General features: G+C 37.0%; 1 protein-coding gene across 1 annotated transcript; it reads left to right on the forward strand.

The window, feature by feature from the left end:
- Window positions 1-2,557: 2,557 nt before the first annotated feature.
- Window positions 2,558-15,092, forward strand: ZDBF2 (zinc finger DBF-type containing 2). Its single transcript, XM_059820571.1, has 6 exons — window positions 2,558-2,642; window positions 3,281-3,329; window positions 3,863-3,914; window positions 4,503-4,608; window positions 5,547-5,674; window positions 11,798-15,092. Exons 1-6 carry the CDS (start codon window positions 2,619-2,621, stop codon window positions 14,640-14,642), a joined length of 3,204 nt encoding a protein of 1,067 aa, XP_059676554.1. The 5' UTR covers window positions 2,558-2,618; the 3' UTR covers window positions 14,643-15,092.
- Window positions 15,093-15,306: the final 214 nt, after the last annotated feature.

Consider the following 15,306-nt stretch of genomic DNA (forward strand, 5'->3'; position numbering starts at 1 on the left):
TCTCGGGATGCACCACTGGTTTTCTTTTATGTGTACATTTCATGCCTTTTGGTTGCCTCTTTATGGATTTTTCGTGTTAAATGGGATTGTCTGAGGCTTCTGGTCCTTTGGCTGCTGTGTGCAGAGTAATTCAATAAAACTAAAAGGAAGCATTGGTGTTGGAGACAGCTAAAGTAGCCTGGTTGGAAAGTGACCAAATCAAACATTTCTGTACGTAGTCAGTTGTTTTAACGTTTGTTACAGTTTACGGAATTTTTCAGTGATAAAATGTTTATGTTAAAGCTTGTACAGATATAGTTTACTTTTCTTAATCTAACAGTTCAAGATATTTACAGTTGGAAGTATCTTAACTGAGCTAGAATTTTACAGGCTTTGCATGGACATCTGGAAAATCCTTTGTGGTTTATAGTGGTAGTTTGTGTTTTCATAAAGTGAGGATTGCAGTTATGTTGCCAAAATCTGAAAAGTCTAAATGAGGCATCTACATAGCAGATTTCTTTTACATTACTAGCCTGTGATTTGAGTTTGACTTCAGATGGTAAGCAAGCTGTATATAGTTTGAGTTCGGATTTTTTCTTTGTCCTGTACACTGGTGTTCTCATAAAACATTGAGAGAAACAGAATAGGTTTTTCTCTCTTGTCAGCTTTGTACATAAGTATCTCTGAAAGATCTTCCTCTGATGTTTTTCTGCCAGTTACTAAGTGATAGCAAGGCTTTTACAAGTTTTACCTAATATGCCCTTCCTCCAGTGCAAAAATGTGGTCCATTGAATCTCCTTGAACTGTAGAAAGATGATGAGGAGATCCAGGCTGCAGTAGTTCAGTGCAGATATTTTCGTAGTCCTGTGCTGTTTAAAGTTACTGCACTCCTAGCTCAGTTTAAATGTGCATGAGTCTGGGTCTCGAACCTAGGGGTGTAACTTACAGAATTGTACTTGCAGATGAGTGAACTCTCAGTAGCGCACCACCATTGAAATTATTCCTTGAAATAAGGAAGTAACGAGTGGTTGTAGTAGTTATCCTCCAACGTATCGCAGTTGCCGCTGCCTGGCGTCTCCGAGATGAAACTAGGTATTTGTATATTGAGGTGCTTTAATCTAGTTTTGGGGCAGTGGGTGGGGATGAGGGGTTGTGGTGCCCCTGCTGACTGACTGCCCTGTCAATGGGGTAGCCTCCTGTGGTTGCTACGCTCTTACTGCGCTCCACATTTGTAGCTTTATCTTAAGAATATATACATATAGTTAAACCTTAGAAAATCAGTAAGTTGACTTGGAGCACGTGCAACAAGTTATTTTCCATAAAGCATCACTCATGAAAGATAGTCTTGTGGGTTTTTCCTTCACTTTTTTTTTTTGATCCCAGCTGTGTGCAGGACACTGAACTGGGTGACTGAGATCAGTTATCTATCAAGAAGGCTTTTCTCAGTTGCCTGATGAGAAGGTTTATAGGAACAGCTGGGTTGGTTTTTGGTTTTAATATTATTACATTAATTGATACACTATGGGAAGGAGAACGAGTCTGGTGTTTTGGTTGGGTGTTTTGTTGGTTTTGGGGTTTTTGTTGTGTTATTTTTTTTGAGTTGAGAGATTAAGATATTCCTTCTGACCGTAACTGCTATAACAGCCCTGCTATTTTATAATGAGCAGTGCATAGTTGGGGAAAAAGCAAAACAAGTTTAAAGAAAACAAAAAGCAAACCACACATCTCTCAAGCCTGATGGAATGTAGCTTTGTATAGGAGCATCTTTTCTACATATGTGAGAACAGGAAAGGAGAAGAGAAGGAATGATGCTTGTAAAAACGGTTTATAAAGGATAAAAAGTAAAAGTGCTTGATTTGAAACTTTGTCATCCCACAATTATGTAAATGGTAAGCTAAGAGCAGATCTAAGAATTGCTAAGTCCTGAGTTTTAAGACAGGATGTGGTACTTTCACTGTGACACTGGTGACAATGATTGTGCAAATTATTGTGGCCTTTCTGTTTTCCTGTCTGTAATGCTAATGATAATACTTCATTGACTATATAATGATTAATTTAGAAAACGCTTGGAACACCCAACCTACAGTGAATTTTCCAGTTAATGTATTATTGCAATATCTAACTAGTTTATGTAACATAAGCAAAATAAAACATTGTTTTTCTGAGCAGGTTGCTGAACGATGCTCAGAATAGATTCATTTCAATTTGGTTAATATTGAGGAATTTGTTTTCTGTTATTGTAGAAGTATACTTAATTTAATGAGTGCTAGCATCCAAAATGACAATAATGTGTAATACATAGGGACTATGAGGAAGAAAGAAGGAACAAAGTTATTCCAGAAGGAACGGCTAACATTTATGTAGGAAAGACTGTCAAAGCAACTTCCATAATAAAAAAGAAGGATGTACTGCAGACTTCAAGAAGAGATTTATTCATTTTATTGACTGACATGTTTGCAAAGTGGTACAGAAAAATTTACATGCCTCAGGGCATGGAAAACATGCATTATTAACTCTATTTTAAAAGGCTCTTTAACTTCATTGTTGCCAGATGGGATGAGAAAAGATAAGTGTCCTGCACTGCAAATGGCCTCCTGTTCGACATTTATTGTTTGCTAGTCTGGAGTCAGCATTGGTGGATGAAGAAGGTTGGTGACTCTAAGGTTTGTACTAGAAAGCTGATTTTATGCTTGCATTCCATAATGTAAAAAGACTGTGTGAAACTTGGAAGCCCTTTGTGTTTGCGCACTCTAAAGCACGTAACTGCATGTTGCTGCAGTCATATTTTAACTAAAAATTGTGGGATTCAATATTGATTTGCAGGCCTTTTGAGTAATAAGGGTTACTTTTTCAGCCTGGATAATTATTTTGTGTGGTCTAGGTCTTGTATGGTTTTTATTTGAACACGTCTTTCATCTTTACAATAAAGGCAACTTAGAAAATCCAGTAATTAAATGAATTTGACAAGGTTATTGCTTAATAACCTAGCAGAGTCTAAGCTGTATTCATAAGTATGGTATTTGACTTCATTAATTAGATCAGAAATAAGCCCCTTCTATCAAAGCTAACATGCATTGTTAAATATAATATTAGGGTAACCTAGTAAAGTAGAAATTTATTCTTACAACGCAGCTTCATTTAAGTCAAGTCTTAAACAGTCTTAGCTTAAAGTCTTAGCTGAAACAATATAGTGCTTCTGAACAGCTTGGAGCTTGGACTGAAGGCTGAACTTGAGAATGGGCTTTACTGTGTTTTGGGGTTTTTTTTTTAAATTCTCAGTTATTTTATGTTTTACTTACAGATGTTTGACAGAATCAAACCATCTGATGAAGCTTCTGCTTCAGCACAAGGTGAGAAGTTTAAAGTAGCTATTTTTGCTGCAGTTATTCTTTTTTTTTTAATATAGTAATTAACAGTAGGAGCATTAGTTCACCTTGTAGATTCAATTGTGTACTTTGATTTCCTAAATTTCATTACGGAACTTAGATGGAAGAAGTGATTTTGAAATCATCCACAGAGTTTCCACGTAGATTGAATTTTCTTGTCCTGTAATAAGCTTTTTAAGACATGCTACCTTTTATCTCAGTGATCACAGATGTACCAGTATAAATGTAGATTGCCTAGTCTTGATCCCAGACAAATCAGTAACAAAATTCCCAGTCACCTCAGAGAGTAAAGCTTATTTTATGAAGCTCTTAGAATAACTTTGAGGACAAAAGGATTTCTCTCTACTTGCTTTCTTGAATTTACTAAACCTTTTATCTTCCTTTAAAATAGTGGCTTTGACAAATGCAATGTAAGAGAAGTAACCAATCGCAGGTAAAACTCTATTCCATCTCTTTGATAGTCTGTTTTGTTGTTTGTTTTTGTTTGTTTTCTATAGGAATCGAACGACGTGGTGTTGAAGGCTCTCTACGACAGGACAGCAATAGCAGGTAAGTTAGGTCATGATCTAGCTGGCATCTAGCTTACTGCTTACACAAAGTAAAACAGGAAGGATCTGTTTTTCAACCTTATCTCTTGTGTAATGGATGGCAGTGATGTAATATAGATAAAGTGTATGAGTGAGGTCCTTTTATCTTGTACCCACATGCTATTAAAAACTGTGGGGAAAGCACATTGTAGTGCCCAAAACCAATGTGTAGGTGTCAAGATTTTTTTCTTTGGTCTATTTTTTTTAATTTCAAAATACTAAAAAACAGAAGAATGAAAAGATGACTCTGCCTTTTTCTGGAGAGACAGTTCTGTTCAGATTTCAGCCAACTGAAATTAGCATTTGTGTTAGCTGTGCCTTCAACTTGTTATCTCTTGTTCTGCATTTAAGAAAAATTTTCTTTTAGTGAAATTTACTTGGGAATACCTTAAAATATGTAGTCCTACTTGCCATTACAATTCTGAAATAGAAACATTTGTCTTGCAAGTTTGTTCCAGCTCTGTAGTAAGATTGATATTTAGAATTTCTATGTTAAGAGCATGAATTAAACAACCCAACATGTCTTGGTAATATTTCTTGCTTCTTTCAGTTTACACACAAGAAGGCAAGAACATCCCCAGCCTGGAGTATCCACTGTGCAAAATAGACAGGGATACTGCAACTGTTGCCATGTACACTACAGTAATCTGGAACAGGTGAGAAGGCTTCTGCATAATTCAGCAACAGATAGCAAGGACTACCAAAAGGCTTTATCAGCTTATAAAATACAAGTCTCTACACTGAACAATGAATGAAAAATAATCAATTTGTGAATTGCACAATGTATGCACTGAGAATATGATACTCTTCTTATCTGTTAGCTGTTAAAAAGATGCTGGTGGAGTGGCATGGCTACTGCGGTCTGCTTTTCTGAAGTGGCACACTGCTGTGCATTGCATCCATTAGGTTTATTTGTGCGGCTTTAATCTTGATATCGGTGTATATTGTAAAGTATTAGGGTTAATATGTTAGATATCAAGGCTGAAGACATGTGATCAACTATTTTCTTTTCTGTTCTTTAACTCTGTCAGTCTCCTGTCTTTTAGACTTCTTTAATTAGAAAGTAGAAGCCTATTTAATCTTCTATGCTTATGAAAATTCTCCTTAATTCGAGTGAATTGTAGTATGTTTACTCATATGAAGTTCAAGAGTATTTTAATAATCGTTTATAGATATGTTTAGAGTATTTGTTCTAGTATGTTTACTCATATGAAGTTCAAGAGTATTTTAATAATCGTTTATAGATACATTTAGAATATTTGTTCTAGTTACAAGAGACTTGTGACCAGCTGTGAGATTTGTGAGAGTATTTGTACTAGTTAAAGAGATTTGTGAGCAGCTGTCAGAGCTGCTAATTTAGGTTTCAGCTCGGAAAGATGTTTCAATACATTTTTAGTGTTATTTGAGACTCCCTAAGTGTGCTTAAAAATCTCATCGAATCAAGACCTTAAAGTAGAAAAGGCTGAAGATTTTTCTTTTTATTTAAATATTTTCATAGCAACAGTGTAATGTTTAACCTAGGAAGTAATTTTTAGGAACGGACCAGTGTGTTAATAGTATTACTAAACAAGTCATCTGTTTTATCTTTCACCAGCATGTTTTCAGCTCCCAGCACAGACATTTTACCACTTACTGTAGGAATCGAATGGGTACCAGTAGCTTGATGGAGCGTTTCCTGCAAGATGTTTTACAGCATCATCCCCACAGATACCATGACAACAGGTATAATACAGCTGGCTTTTTTTTTAACGTGTTGGTAGAATGCATGTATTACAAGTTCTTACTTCTGTTCCATTACTGAGCAGTAAATATTGCCCATTTGAGGTGAAACTTCCACACTGATGACAGTTTAGAAAGGAATATATTTATATAAACATTGTCCAAGTATATTGCCTCTCTGTTGTCTCTGCACTTTTAAACTTTGTTTCACTACTTAAAGATTTGATACAACGCTATTGATAGAAATTAAATGTGAGGAGCTGAAAAAAGAAGGAATATGTGGGTCAGCGGGTATAATGGCAGACTGTACAGTCTGACATGCCTTTACAAATTCTTATAGTTTGGGCTTTTTGTATATATTATTACAATTCTTATAATTCTGAGCTTTACATATACATTTAGCACTATGTTGTGTGGTACGTTTTGAAAGTTCGTAATTTTGGTTTGTGGATAATGTCAGGTGAATATTTGTATGTTTATTTTTTCATTATCCTTGCAGTTCACACATTCAGTTAATACTTAAATGAATTACATTGGCCAATTCATTAATGTTCAGATTTTGAAAAGTGTTCTCTTTATTTATCATGTGCATATTTAAGAGCAGTAAGAGGGTCAGTGCATAAGTTCTTCTCTGTCGATGAAGGAAAATCAATTAAATCTCATTCCTCATTTGTTAAGTTCTGCAAAGCAGACAAAAATCCCAGTCTGAACCCAGTACAGTGTATCTTGATATACAATTCTGCTATAGATCTGACAAACAAGTAGAAGCATATTTTGTCTGAAGGCGGTCATACTGATATTATCAGGGATGTGACAGAACAAGCTAATAGGCATGTCTATGACAAATTAGCCCAGGACATGTACACACCACTACAAATAAATAAATTAATCCTTCCATCTTAAATGAATAAATTTAATCCTTTTACCTTAAGAACATCCACAATTTTTTGCCACAGAGAAAATATAGGATTCACTTTAAGGCAACACCCAAAGCCCTCTCTTGAGGTGTCATTAATTATTCCTTTGGTGAATGAAACCTACTAACTAGGAAAAACAAGCTACCCGTGTTCCACTAAGTTATTGAAAGAAGGAATGGAATGAGAAAAAATAATGTACAAAATCTAGATGAAGTTGGAGGGAGAAGGGGGAGGACTAATGCCAAATCTAGACAGAGTTTGGAGGAAGAAAAGCAAAGATGGAAAAGAAAGTATGAATAGATTTATGTTGCAATCCTGCTCTGAAAAATGACTGAAAAAAAAAGTCACATTCTTAACTGACATCTGAGGTAAGAGTTGGATTTTTTTCTTTCTTAAATAAAAACACTTGCAATGATACACAGTTTCGCTCAGTTCTTAAATACCTGTTTTTACTATTTAGCTGAATTCACAGAAGGGGTCTTAAGAGTATTGTTTAAAAGGATTATAGAAATATTTGTGAGACTTGATTTGTTTTGCCAAACGGGTATACTTACTACTAATGTGGAAAAAGGAAAAAAATTAATCGGAGCTTTGCCTTATACTGAATTTCAAAGCATATTGGTGTTCAGCCCCTCCCCCCAGTAAAAATACCCATAATCCAACAAATCATTCCTTCCTCCAAACTCTTGCTGTAGAAGTTTTTTACATAAAGAAATAATATGGAGCGTTTAAGAGTGTAAATCACTCTGCTTTTGGGTAATTTGTAGCAAAACTGTCTATAGTTTCTAACCGTATAGCACTGTAGTTCTATTCCCTCCACCCCAGAGATATTTGCTTGTAAGTAATTTTTGAAAATTGGATATAGGTTGTTAAGTGGGCTAGAAGCACAGGAATTTGCTATAGTTTATCCATACCAAAATCCATTTAGTCCTATATTCAGTCTTCCAGCAGTATCTAGATGCCAGGTGTTTCACACAAAGGTGGAATAACTCTGAAGTGAGAAAGTCAAAAGATTATTTCTACTGCCTTTGGCTTTCCCTTTAGGTCTAATTCTGATCTGTAAGATTTTGAAGTTCGAACAAAGGTGCTTTATCTCAGAGCTTAGGTGGACAAGAATGCATGCAGCAGTAGGGCACAGCAGTTCAGCTGACAGGCATTGTTTGATCATCTGATGTATTTGATTACATTGCATTCATATGATCATAGAAATAATCCTCTTTTTTTAATGTCTCATTATATGAGATTTCTCCTTTTGCTTAGTCAGTCCTATAACCCTTATCTGTATTCTGATGAATTCTATCGCCTTTTCTTGGATAACCAGAATTCCACTGTATTCTAAAAGGTGATACACCTTTGAGGAAAATGTTATATTTTTGGAGTGCACAAGGAATATTGCAGGTTGTGTCATAAGATTTTATTAATTTTCTTTTAAAAGAATGCTTCTTGAGCAGAGAGGAGTTGTATACTGCTGTTGGTGAATCGATGTGGCTTGTTAGGGTCGTGCAAAGTGTGTTGTAAGTTTTATCCCTTGTATATCAAAATTTGACTGAACATCCCTATTGTGTTCCTTTATTTCAATTATTCAGAGGATCCTTTTAGCATTTCCTTGTCATCTGAAGATTTCAATACTTTACTCTTCAAAAATTTTGAAAGGGGCAAGTAAGTCATAAAACTTAGCCTGAATTGGAGGGCGTTCTGCTTCTGATCTTTTGTTGTGATGATGAGTGATTGTTTAATGCTCCTATTTGATATTAGCAACCAGTTCTTGGTGTTTGATTGCTTTTTTTTTCTTCCCCCAATGATTGCTTAGCTTTTTAATAGACTCCCAGGGACCTTAATGAAAGCCTTCTGCATATGAAAGTAGTAGATCTTTTCTTCTTTATCTACTCCCTTATCACTACCTAACGCATGGTCCAGACATTAGTGAGATGCAACTTTTCCTTTTGAGAAACCTTGATGGTGGCTAGATCTTATAGTCTTCCAGCTATTTTATTGTATTTTAATTGTTGTTACTTGAGCTAACTTGCCAGGTACAGGTCTAAAAGCTTTTAGTTGCTAAGAAGCTTTTTGTATTGCCACCTGTAACTTCATTATGTTTTTAAACATCAGCGATGTATTTGCCACCTTCCAGTCTTTTGTAACTGTAATTATTTATAGTGGAAAAGTTTTGTTGTGGCTTTTTTTTTTTTTCTTCAGGCTTTCAGCCTGTGATTGTATTCCATATGCATTACCAGGAATAAAACCAAGGTCTGTGGCAGGTATCAATTAAACATCCTTTACACTAAGGAGGAAAAATATAATTTGGCATCTCAATTAAGTCAGTTCTCATTATGTTGTTTTCTTTGGCCAAGACAGCCTTGTCTTCTGCAAGATTCCTGCTTCTGGTATGCATGAGCCATGACAGCTACCACTTCAGTTTCCTTACTGTGTATTATTGTAATATGTAAGGGTGTGTGCATTCACAGATACCTCAGTCTTGCACACACACACACACTCTCCCCACACACCACTTTACAGATATAGGAACATGTGCGTGTCTTGTACATGCTTTGGAACAGTATGAAAATTATAACAAGTTAGATAGGCATGGTGGCCTTTATCTTCTAACCTCTGGAAAGTAAACACAGGTAAAATTTTGCAATGTGAATTTTTCAGCATTTAGTGTTTGGACTCAAGGAAGACCTGGACTCAACTTTACAGACTCACTACCTATTGCTCCATAGGTAATAACAAACATCTTTTTTGGAGGGGTGTTGATACAACTTGCACCATTAGTTCAAATCAATTATTGGCAATCAATATTTGATATGTACATCACTTTAGTGAATGAGGAACAATATGCTAATAGCCAAAGTAAAATATAAGTAACTTCATTATGAATAGCATGCAGTGCTTATGACTTTTTATGTGGCCAGTGTGATTTTTGTTACGAGTTGCAATGATTGGAGGACACTTTGATCTACAGGATGTTCATGTGACTGCCTTTGTGCTTCCTTGGAAGGCTTTTTTTTTTGTTTGATGGACAGTGCTTCAGTCCCTGCACTGTGAAACACTTTGTAGGCCTTGGTCTTCTGGTAACTTTCATTTCCATGCTATTTTGCATGAAAAAATTGTTTGTTTTGTTTGTGACTGTTAGTGGCTCTGTAGTTCTCCTCAGATGACCTCAGTAAATATGGTTTTCAGCACTCATGATACTTAGTACTCTGTGAAGCAGTCTGGGAGCGGTTAGTAATTATTTTTGAGAAGCCACTGAGAACGTGTGATGTTTCAGAAGAACTGGGAAAAAACAAACGTAGCGATTGTCAGTTATCAGGAGAGGCACAGAGAGGATCTGCTTACAGACTTCTTTGCTTAAATTGCAGTATTTCCCTGAGAACTGAATGACCAAACTGTTCGTAAGAATCTAGAAGACAATGAAGTGATGAGTAATGGTTACTGCTGATTTAGTCAAGAACAATCACATCAGGCCATCCTAATTTCCTTCTTTGACGGGATAACAGACTTTCTGAATAGAGGAGAATCATCCATCTTGGTGCCATCTGTCGTGTCACATCTATCATGCCATCTCCCAAAAGCCCAGCTTTTGGCATGTTCTTGTATGAGGTTTATAAGCAAGCTAAGGAAAATGCGGTTGGAGATTAAATTAATATGTAGCTGGCTGGAAAACCGTTTTCTTAATTGTTAGTGGCTCAGAGAGAGAGAACAAAATCTAATGGTGGATCACAAGCCCTATCACTGACCCCTATCCTGAGGTTTGAAGTAGATGCTTTCAAGTATGAGTTATGGGGGTGGGGGTTGAGGAGTTTTGGGTTTTTTGGTGGTGATCCTATGAAGTATGCTTTCTGGACTAAATCTTGTTAGCTCTGTAGACTTCAAATGTCAGTTTTAAATTATTTTTTTTTTTAAACATTGGCCAAACCTATAATTTTTTTTCAACTATGAAATAGTTCTTCCAAGCTGAGAATTCTTCTGTCTGTCATCTCTCAGTAAAAGGCTGAGACATAGCTATACTCAGATAAGTTCTCTTGTGATTGTTTTTCAGTGTGAAGTAGCTAGTTAGAAATACTTGCTACAAGTTTGCTTGGTATCAGCTGGCTTTATTAATAACTAATGTCTGTGTGCTTCAAGGACTTCTGCACATGTTGACTGTTAAGTATTGCTAATTCTATTGGCTTCTGATTGATTTTGAAGTTTCAATAAATGTGGAAGCTGGATGTTTATAACCAAGGAAATTATTGTACAATAAAACTTATTCACAATACTTCTGTTAGCAGATGAATGCACCATAAGAGGTGCACGGCTGTCTGCCATGTATTAAAGTAAGCATCCATTTGGGTCTTGCAAGGTCCAGTTATAACTTTCAAATGAAACAAAATATTCTCTTTTCAGTTAGTTTTACTTTTTAAAATTATTTTCATTGTATTTGCCCAACTGTAACACATTGAAGCCTTGTGGGTTCCTGTGTTGTGTAAGAGGAATAGTCCATATCTGTCTGTTCTGTTAATTCTGCAAGACATAAACACTTGTATTTGAGGCAGTCCTAAAGACAGAACTACCAGTTACAGAATATATAAAAATCTGCTGTTGTCACAGTGAGACTGAACAATCATATCTTGGCTTCTTATAGAAGTGAATCAGAAGCTGCGGTATGTCTGTGAGAAAGAGTAAGCATGGAATTCCTTGGCAACATGTGCAAAGTTCCTATCAGGCAGCCATGTTTTGTGGGGAAAGGGGCATTTATACTCAATAGTATTTTTATACTGTGCCATATTATAATGTTCCATTTCTCTACAAAAGCTCAGTATTAATTAATGATAGTTTTACCAGTGAAATAACTTCTTTATAAGCTCATAACTTCGAACAAAGGAAATACCTTTACATTTTCTTGCTTTGCTGTATTTATAAAATGATCGTAATGTATGCTTGGCCATTCTTAATGGTTGGTTGCATGAGGAGGGTAACCAACTAATGATCGAATTGTTATCTTTAGCTTTGTGGAACGTTCCCTCCCTCTGTCCTTTTTTAAATAGAATATCTCTGCTAAGTAGCAGAGCTGGTAACTTGAGTTTGTTTATTAGGTGTGATACGCTCTAGGTAATGACTCTTTTTTTTTTTTTTTTTAAAACCACCCACACACACATTATTGTCTGAAAAATCTTAAGCATATTTACAGTATTTATATAAGATGTTTTTTTTCCCTCCCCTTTAGACCAACCTACGATGACATGCCACTCACTGTCACTCCAGAGGCTGCTAGGATTGCTTGCCTGTCCCCAGAAGAGATGGAGAAAAAGAGGAACAGTCACAGACAGGAGATTTCCAGCAAAGACCAGGAGTCTGTTGGTGAAATACGCTCTTCTGCTCCATGCCTGTCTCATGAGGGCACAAAGAAAACTTCTGTAACACAAGCATTTATTCAAAAATTAGAAAGAGGGCAGGAGCATGTTATAAGAATATCTCAGCAGTCTATGGGCATTTGTAGCAATGAGAAATGGGATACCCTGAAAGATGCTCAAATGGCAAATCATAGCCATGAAGGTCAGTTTACAGCTGTGAGCCCTGTACGTCAGTGTTTTTCTGTCAGTCCTTTAATCCATAGTTCTTCTGTTAATCCTAAAACAGGTAAAAATGTTAGGAATGTGGCAGCATCAAATCTGATTCCGCATAGTGGATGTGATAAAACAGAAATGGAGGTATGCAGTGGTGATGTGTTATTGAACCCGTGCTTGAATCCTGCTCCAGCACTGGCTCACCCAAAACGCCCTTCAGTTTCTCATCAGCATCCTACGTACAGCCACAGCAATTCGTTATGTATTACCTCAGGTCAATCTCTCTCAAAACGAGATGGTTTACGAACTCAGGATGAAACTTTGGTGTCTGATTTCCATCTCAGGGATACTGTGGGTATCAGCAGCTCCCTAGATCTTGGGACATCCCCACAACTAGCAAGATGCAAAAGCGTGAAGGCGAACAGAGGTGATAAAAGTTCAGTAGATGAAACTATTGAAGATGTTATTTTGAAGTACTGCCATGGAACTACATCTGAAGAAATTTATTTCAAAGAAGAGAATAATCCCTGTTTAAATTTTTCGTCACTTCTGGACCATACTCATTTAGAGGGTTCTGAAATGAGTTTTGACTGTGATGCACCTATTCAGGCAGGAACAGACTTACCCAAGGCAGCTATAAGAGATATAGAATTCCTAAAAGAGGTCCAAGTAAGTTTGCAAGATAAAGATTATGGAACACAGCTCTCTTCTGTTTTAAAAAGTGAGTCAGTAGAGAAAATAGAAGCAGTGAAACAGGATGTCGTAGTTCATGCCGAAGAACCAGTTCTTCCAGCTCTGCCTCATGTGCCTCCTTCTTTTGTGGGAAAGACTTGGTCTCAAATAATGTATGAAGATGATATAAAAATTGAAGAACTTGTGCGTGATTTCAGGGAAGGTCGTTTTCGCTGCTACTTTGACAGTGAATCCTCAGCCAACTGTACAGGGAAGAGAATGAAGAAAAAAAAGCAGAAGGCTGAAAAAAAGAATAATGCTGTTGAGGGTAATAGAACAGAAAGTGCATCAGTTAAAGCATTGCCGGAATTTAATGATGCTTTAAGTGGTGGCTCTGATTTTGATAACCCATCTTTAGCCTCGGATACGCTATGCAACCCACAAATTCTTAAAATGCCGAGGAAAAGGACATGGCGCCTGGCTTCAAGATGCCAGGTGGTTAAAGTCAGCCATGGCACCCAAACAAGTCTATTGAACTACCCTGTAGCAAAAAGAAGAATGTCTAGAAGGGAACCTGATCCAGCTGATCAGAAAGCAAGCATCGTGTGGCCGGAGAATGAAAAAACTCCAAACATGAAAACTAGACTATGTGCCCTTAAACTTCCTGAGTCCTATAGCAAGATTATGAGTCCTGTACAGCCCAAGACAGTGGTGTATGTACTTTCATGTCCAGAGATAAAACAGTGTAAAGGTAAACCTATAGATATTCCCAAAATGAGGAAAAATCGTAACTCCACAGATAGCAAGGACTCTGTAAGGTATAAATACAAACAGTGTTCTTTTAAGTATTATGACCCACTGACAAATCGAATTCTGAAAACGCCTCCGAAGAGTACAGGTGGAGAAAAGGCCAAAAAGCCCTCCCATGTTCGACAGCTTTTCAGAAGTCTCAGCTTTGATGCAAACATGAGGAAACTAGCTGATGCACAGAGAGAAAGCACACCGTCAAAGTCACTCAATTGGTCAGACTTCTATAGTTCATCTTCAGCATCTTTCCTGCCAGATCCAGGTAAAGGGAATGATGCAGCCTCAAGTCAAAAGGCAGACGGATCTTCTGTTTCCACAGAAAGAACAGATTGTCTGGTATCTGGTCGCTCTGGGAACTCTTTTAAACACCTGATCATTTCACCTTTGAACTCTCACCAGTCTGTGGTAGAAGGAGATGGTAGATTAACTCCATTTAAGAGTAGAGTTACCAAAACTCCTCTAACCTCCATCAGGAGTGAGCGGTTAGAGAGGGAGAATCCAAAGGCAATGTGGAAGAGAAAAGAAGGCACTAATAAAGAACCAGTTTTTTCCAGAAAGGCTGCAGGACCTGTGTCTGTCAGATGTACTGTTGGGAGGAGGGGAAACAGAGTAACTGCAGGCAAACAAACTTCCAGAACTAAAAAACAGCAAAAAGAGGGAATGAGAAGGAAACTTCGTCCTCGTGCCCAGAAATCTTCTGCTTTCTCCATCCATAGGTGCCAGACAAGGAAAACTACAGTGGGAAAGCACCTTAAGAAAGAAAAGCCTGATGCTAAAAAACTAAAGGTGAGGAGGAAACCAAAAAGGACCTTTCTGAACTCAACAGTTGTCACAGGGATTCCTGAAAAGAGGCGGAAAGTCACGTCGGAATCTTTTCCCAAGAAGCCAGAGCGAGCTTCTTCCAAAGTCAGGAACTGGGAAGTAAGTGGAGATCGGGATCACCCTAGCACTGTGAACCAACCCTCTAGAAGAACTTCTGCTGTATCGTTACTTCGAAACTGTCTTGTTCTACCAGGTGAGAGCTAGCTACCAAAAGAACTACTTTTTTTTTTTATAGCCAGCACCTGGAAGAAGATTGAGGAAAAGGAAAGGGAACAAAAGGAGGTCATAGACAAAGCAGTTGAAGTGCTAGAGCTGCAGAAAGTGCAAAGCCAGTCTAATGTGAAACAAGTACAACTTTAAACTCAGCTCTTGTTCCTGGAATATGGGGACGTAATGTATTGCACTGTTCTAGTATGTAAAGCTGCAGAAGTTGTGCATTTGAGTTAAAAAGCACTTAGAATCCTATTTACTAGACTTCACCTGTACATCAGAAAAATGAGCTTGAATAGTATCATATTGTTTTTATGGTATTAATAGTGCGTAATAGTGCACTATGATAAGGTAAATTAGAAGCTGTATTAATTGTGCCTATTCTCATTTTTTCACATAATTCTAAAGTGCAAAAAATAACTCGGTTGTTATGGTAGAAATTAAATGAGGGTACATTAATCTGGGCTGAATTCTGTGTATGTATTTTGTGTTTGTGTATATGCACACCTCTTTCAACACGTAATATATACTTGCCTATGGAGTGGCATTAAAATTAATACAGTATGATACAATTCAGATCAACTCAGTGCGTTCTTGAACTAAGGTATAATTGTACATGTTTTTATATTGACTTTTTTCCTGAAACCATGTCCAAAGC

This window comes from Gavia stellata, chromosome 8 (genome assembly GCF_030936135.1).
Source record: "Gavia stellata isolate bGavSte3 chromosome 8, bGavSte3.hap2, whole genome shotgun sequence".
NCBI lineage: Eukaryota > Metazoa > Chordata > Aves > Gaviiformes > Gaviidae > Gavia > Gavia stellata.